The sequence below is a fragment of the Aptenodytes forsteri genome, unplaced genomic scaffold, assembly GCF_000699145.1.
Source record: "Aptenodytes forsteri isolate BGI_AS27 unplaced genomic scaffold, ASM69914v1 Scaffold321, whole genome shotgun sequence".
Classification (NCBI taxonomy): Eukaryota; Metazoa; Chordata; class Aves; order Sphenisciformes; family Spheniscidae; genus Aptenodytes; species Aptenodytes forsteri.
The window spans coordinates 567,060-569,477 of record NW_008795030.1 but is presented as its reverse complement, the minus strand read 5'-3'; the positions used below and the strand labels follow the sequence as shown (position 1 = coordinate 569,477).

The following is a 2,418-nucleotide window of genomic DNA, read 5'->3' as shown; positions in this document are numbered from 1 at the left end:
GCTCCGGGGGGGCGGGGGGGGGACACACAACAACACGGATGCCGTGCCCCCATCGCGGGGTGTTGCCATCGCGCCCCTTAGCCTGGGCACTGCTGTGGTCCTGGGCTGCTGTGGAGGTCCTCGCCCCAGGAGGGGGCTGCCCTGTCCCTGTCCCCAAGCCCAGAGCAGTGCAGGGGCAGTGGGCACGCTCTGTGCGTGGCATACGGGGGGGCATACGCTCACCCCTCATGCCCTGGGGCGTGCATGGGGGCTTTGGAGTGCCCCTGAGCTGGCTGCAGGCCAGGGAGAGCAGGGATGCGCGTGGGGGCTCTGAATCAGCCAGAGGGCTGGTAGAGGAGCGGGGACCCCCGGTTTGGGGACCCCCGGTCTCTGCCCTGCCCGGGCAGGTGGGAGCCCTCCTAGCCCTGCTCCCCATACGGGCTCCCCTGGGTCTGTCCCCCTCTCCCAGGGGACAGCGAGCCAAGGACCAGCACCACTGTCTCCCCCCGCCGTGTAGAGGTGAGTAATCAACACTGTAAAAGGGTTTGGGTTTACTTTTGTTTTTCTTCCAGGAGCAGAGTGCAAAGCTCCTCTGGAGACACCCACATTTGGGGACATCTACCATGTCACAGGTACCGCTCGGGGACGGGGCACCCTGCTGGGACGGTGCCCACGCCGTGCTACCCAAGGGGGTCCTGCACCTCCAGCCACCGGCTCCCACCCGACATGCCCAAGCCAAAGAGGCTCCAATTCCTCCACGAAACCCGGGGGCTGGGGTGCATCGCTGCCGTGGGGTGCTGCTGGCGGTGGCCATGGGTGGGAGCAGGGGGTGATGCCGCGGGGCCCTGGGGTGCTCCCTGCCTTCCCCGCGCTCCCCTCCCAGCCGCGGGCTCGGGGCAGGGGGACGGAGGATGTCCCCAGGGCTCGGCCCCCCGCAGCCCCCCGTGCCCGGCCCCTCTGTGCCCACAGGAGTCATCAGCCTGCCCTACGCGGAGATCAGGGAGCCCTTCGAAGCCTGGTACAACCTCACCGGGGGGAAGAGCCGCATCGATACTACGGCCGGGGGGGTGCAGAAAAGGGTCCATCCCCCCGACCTCTCACCATTCCCCTCCTTCTGCCCCAGGACCTTCGGGTGCCCCAGCAAAGCCCTGGGAGCCATCACCATGCCAGGACCTGCAGGCTTGGCTTGACCTTAGCGCTGTCCCCATCCCCAGGCCAAGTGGTCACCTACCAGTTTGCCTCCATCAAGCCCTTCGGCGCCAGCTTCAAGGTGACTCCCGAGACCACGGAGACGGAGGTCAACGTCCGCAAGTGCTTCCGCATCAACGGCACTGACGGGGACCTCATCGCCCCGCAGAGCGTCTTCCCCAGCCTGGAGAACTTCAAGGTGAGCTCCGGGCATGGTCCCCCAGGAGGCAGGATGGGGCAGGGGAGGGGACAAGGGACCCCCATGGGTACAGGGTGTCTGATGGCTACCTCCCTACGAGGGCAGAGCAGCCCTCCCTGGCTGGGAATGGGTAAATACAAGGTTGGATGTGGCCACGGGTGATGGAGGTAGAGGGGTTGCATCCAGCTTGGCATGATGCAGGACGGGTGCACGGGTGGAGCACCATCACCGCGGGGTGCCCCAGCTCACCAAGGGCACGGTGCCGGTGCCAGCGTGGCACCCCGGTCCCCGACGCGTTCGCTTGTGCCCAGCGGGTGCGGGAGGAGCGCTTCCGCGGGCAGCGCTGCGCCGTCTGGCAGAACGTCTCCTACTGGGGTCGCAAGAAGAACGTCTACACGCTGCGGGTGGGCAGCTCTGCCCGCGGCCCCGTGCCCCTGCACTACGAGGTGCGTGGCTTCAACAGCCTCCTGGGCTCCCACTACGACAAGTACGAGATCGACTACTCCTCCTTCAGCCACCGTTTCCCCCCCAACGTCTTCCACCTCCCCGAGGGTGAGTGTCCCCGGCCACCCCGCAGCCCAGCCTGTGGCCGGTGCTGCCACCGAAATGCAGCACCCCCTCCACCTTTTTCATTTGGTTTTTTGGGTTTGTTTTTTTTTTGCAAGAGCCTGATAATTTGGGTGAATTGGTTTGGCTGGGAAAAAAGCAGGGGAGAAATGTAATTAATGTTGATAGCTGGGGCGATGCAGGTGCTTTCCCGGTGCTGGCTCCTCCATGCCAGAGCGCAGGGTGCCGGGTAGGATGGTGGGTGCTTGGGAGCCGGCTCTGGAAGTGGATGTGGGTGCAGATCCCCCCCCTGCATGCAAGTGTCTATACGGGATGGACAGCCCCAATGGTTTTGGGGGTGACCGTGCCGTGCATCCCAGCTGGGGGGGCCGGGAGAGCCCGTCCCCGCTTGGGAGGCGTCAGCCGCCATCCGTGCCTCGTGGCAGGGGTGCAGTGCGAGCAGTGGCCCGCGGCCGGCCCCGAGCACCGCATCGTGGCCCACCCCC

The 2,418-nt window shown here is 66.2% G+C and overlaps 1 protein-coding gene across 1 annotated transcript in view; it reads left to right on the top strand.

The window, feature by feature from the left end:
• LOC103896404 (crustapain) overlaps positions 1 to 2,418 on the top strand; it is a 4,344-nt gene that overhangs the window by 86 nt on the left and 1,840 nt on the right. The window contains exons 2-6 of the mRNA XM_019471238.1: positions 552 to 611; positions 949 to 1,023; positions 1,176 to 1,366; positions 1,678 to 1,918; positions 2,359 to 2,408. Coding sequence (XP_019326783.1) covers positions 552 to 611; positions 949 to 1,023; positions 1,176 to 1,366; positions 1,678 to 1,918; positions 2,359 to 2,408 — 617 coding nt within the window. The remainder of the gene's footprint in view (positions 1 to 551; positions 612 to 948; positions 1,024 to 1,175; positions 1,367 to 1,677; positions 1,919 to 2,358; positions 2,409 to 2,418) is intronic.